A 2,853-nucleotide genomic window follows, 5' to 3' on the forward strand; every position below is an offset into this window, starting at 1 on the left:
TCATTGAGAAGTTTTCATTTTCACATCATATATACGATGTTTGGACATCCGTGAGCACAGCCAAAGAGGGACCCACCTACTGCCACTATACGAATTGCCCCAATGGCGTGGAATCCACAACAGATGGGACCCACATCCGCGCGCCGCGCGCCACGGGCCCACCGGTACTCATTAGTTGAAGCCAGGAATCGTGTCCCCTGGTTCTGCTCTCTCTCTCTCTCTTCTTTACCGTTCTACCGACATCTCTTTCTCTCTTTTGCCTCTCTTTCTCTCCTTGACTGCCGTTTCCTTTTTTCTTTTGGTTCTCTCCTTTTGAATTTTGCTGTAACTCCCGTTTCTTTTGCTCTCTCTCTGTCGAGCACCCCTCCCTCTCTCTCTGAGAAGGAAGCGGGGAGCGATGGCCGGAGCGTGGCAACCGGCCGGAACGACGCGGACCAGAAGCACGGGACAGCTCGGGGTTTATTCGGAGAATCCTGGCGTCGGCTTCTCCCGGCTCAGCGTGAACCCCATAACCCACCCACATGAGATGAAGTGGGAGACGGACATAGAGGACCCCCGATGGAAGGGCCTCGGCGGATTCCTCGAGCGTTGCTTCTTGTGCAAGCGTCGTCTCCAGCTCTCCCAAGATGTCTTCATGTACAGGTAATTCCCTTGTCCTCTGCCCTTTTTTCCTCCTCTGTTTTAATGGGTTTCTTTGTGCTTCTTGGTCCTTTCGCTCTTCTTGGTTGTTGGATTGTGATGAAGAAGTAGATTGTGAGGTTGGGTTTTTCTTGGTTTTGGGTTTCTCTTCCTTCTCTCTGTGTTCGGATTCTTGTGTTCTTTTTCCTTGTTGGATGATGGTGGAAATGTAAAGTGTGAAGTTGGGTACTCTTGCTTTTGCATTCTATCTGAGCCCAATGTAAAATGTGAAGTTGGGTACTCTTGTTTTTGCATTTTATCTGAGCCCAACGTAAATTGCGAAGTGGGGTACTCTTGTTTCCGCACTTCTCTGAGCTCTTTGTAATGATTTTCTTTGTGCATTTTGATCCCTTTGGTTTTTCAGTGCTAGTGAACTGTGAATTACTGAATTACGTTCTCTCTCTCTCTCTCATCCAAATTTTTAATCTCATCTTATATATGCTTGGAAGTAAATTATGAGATTAGAAAATATATTGTTTTCTTTCTATGTTGTAATTTAAGGGGTGTGTGCTGTTAGTCCATGATCAAATTGGAGTTAGATGAAATTTTTTCTGGTTCGGTCGATGTACGTCTTCAATGCGACGGTTTTAGTGATCCTCTCTGCTTTTTGACCATATCTCCTGGATTTAGATGGTTGATATGTTACAAGGATTTGTGTCCAGTACCATATTAACTGGTTCTCTGCGTTGGACAAATCCATTTGCATATAAGAGACGTGCATTCAGTTCCATGTTGATCTGTTTCTCTATGTTTTGAGGATTATTTTTGCATATTGAGCTACTAATGCACTCGTTTTAGACAATAACTGCATTGTAGTTTGTGTGGCTCTCAAGAACCATATAAGCTGATGGATATGAGGGTAATGGTGCAAGATGGTTGAAGCTACAATGAACTCGTGGTGCTTGTGTGGTAACTTGATGCTTATTGACTGAGAGGTGTTCTCCAAAATTAAGATACGCTATCATATGATGAAACATTGAACAATAAAGAACTGATGTTAATTGGAGTGCGTGTGGTTGAGATGCATGTGCTGAGTATAAGAATGAAACCCAATCAAAGCCTGTAGGATGTTGTAACAGATGAACTTTGAAGGAATGCTTAGATACTTATGGTCTAGCCTTATATAAGGATGAACAGAGAGCCAGGTCCCATGAAGATGAGCAGTGTTGTTACCTTTGACAATACTTAGTAATCAATGTGGTAAATCCTTGTTCTAATTTCAAATTCACCTGTTTGAGAGGGAAGCATTAGTTCTCATTCTTTTATTCATTTGGAAATGTTAGTTCTTCTTCCTTTGTATTGTTTCTCATTCCTTCTTTCTAAACAACAGCTGATTTGTGTTGCAATTTTGTCTATACATGTAGGGATCTGCGTGCATTTTGCACCCCAGAATGTAGACAAGTTGTGATAGCAAAAGAGGAGAAGGCTTACAAAGATAAATTGATGGCTACTGCAGCTAAAGGTACTGGCTCAGCAAATTGTCACATAGAAATTGACAATGTGAATGTGAAAGAACAGGCCAGCCAGAACACTAGAGATGCAGGGCATACAGCTTCTTAGTCTGCACCTAATTTCTCAGAAATTGCATTACTTAGTGTCAGTTCTTTATATATAAATTGGCTACCTTCGAGTGCGGTGCTACAACATTTTGTCAATAGCATGCACTTTTCGTATCTTCAGTCAGCTATTATTATTTTTTGCAAATAGCTGCCTTTATTTTCACATAGGATCTTCAACCCTTGTAGGGAAGTTTACTTCTATCATGCTATCTTTTTTGTATTAAAGATGTTTTTCAGAGGACAAATATATATATATATATATATATATATATATATATATATATATATATATAATTTCCTTTTATTTTAACTTTGAATGCCCATTCAGAGCACACCCATTGTCTTCTTTAACCAAACAAATTGTTATTTTGAGACCATGACAATGTTATTTATTACATAAATATTCAGCTAACCGTGCACCTATTCTGCGGGTATCTAGACCTTGTGACCTGCCTACACTAATAACAGTCACTTCTATGTCTAAGCTTAGTGTTCATAATGTATAAGAAAAGAGTTCCTGGAATGTCCAGAAAAATAACTCATGCCTCAGGTAAATTGTTCTGGCTGAATATCTGCCTCTTCTAAGGCGAAATTTCCTGGTATCAACTGAGTTGGA

At 40.6% G+C, this 2,853-nt stretch overlaps 1 protein-coding gene across 1 annotated transcript; it reads left to right on the top strand.

Annotated features, from left to right (window-relative positions):
* The first annotated feature begins 241 nt into the window (after positions 1–241).
* LOC149827684 (FCS-Like Zinc finger 2-like) lies at positions 242–2,429 on the top strand. Its single transcript, XM_090018210.1, has 2 exons — positions 242–642; positions 2,043–2,429. Exons 1-2 carry the CDS (start codon positions 398–400, stop codon positions 2,236–2,238), a joined length of 441 nt encoding a protein of 146 aa, XP_089874336.1. The 5' UTR covers positions 242–397; the 3' UTR covers positions 2,239–2,429.
* The last annotated feature ends 424 nt before the right edge of the window (positions 2,430–2,853 follow it).

This window comes from Nuphar pumila, chromosome 10 (assembly GCF_984573655.1).
Source record: "Nuphar pumila chromosome 10, dmNupPumi1.hap1.1, whole genome shotgun sequence".
Lineage (NCBI taxonomy): Eukaryota > Viridiplantae > Streptophyta > Magnoliopsida > Nymphaeales > Nymphaeaceae > Nuphar > Nuphar pumila.

Bases quoted from the DNA above. Each gene is read 5' to 3' on its own strand.
- LOC149827684 (XM_090018210.1), top strand. From the start codon at position 398: ATGGCCGGAGCGTGGCAACCGGCCGGAACGACGCGGACCAGAAGCACG. The intron at 643-2,042 runs GTAATTCCCTTG...CTATACATGTAG, and splicing joins CAAGATGTCTTCATGTACAG to GGATCTGCGTGCATTTTGCA.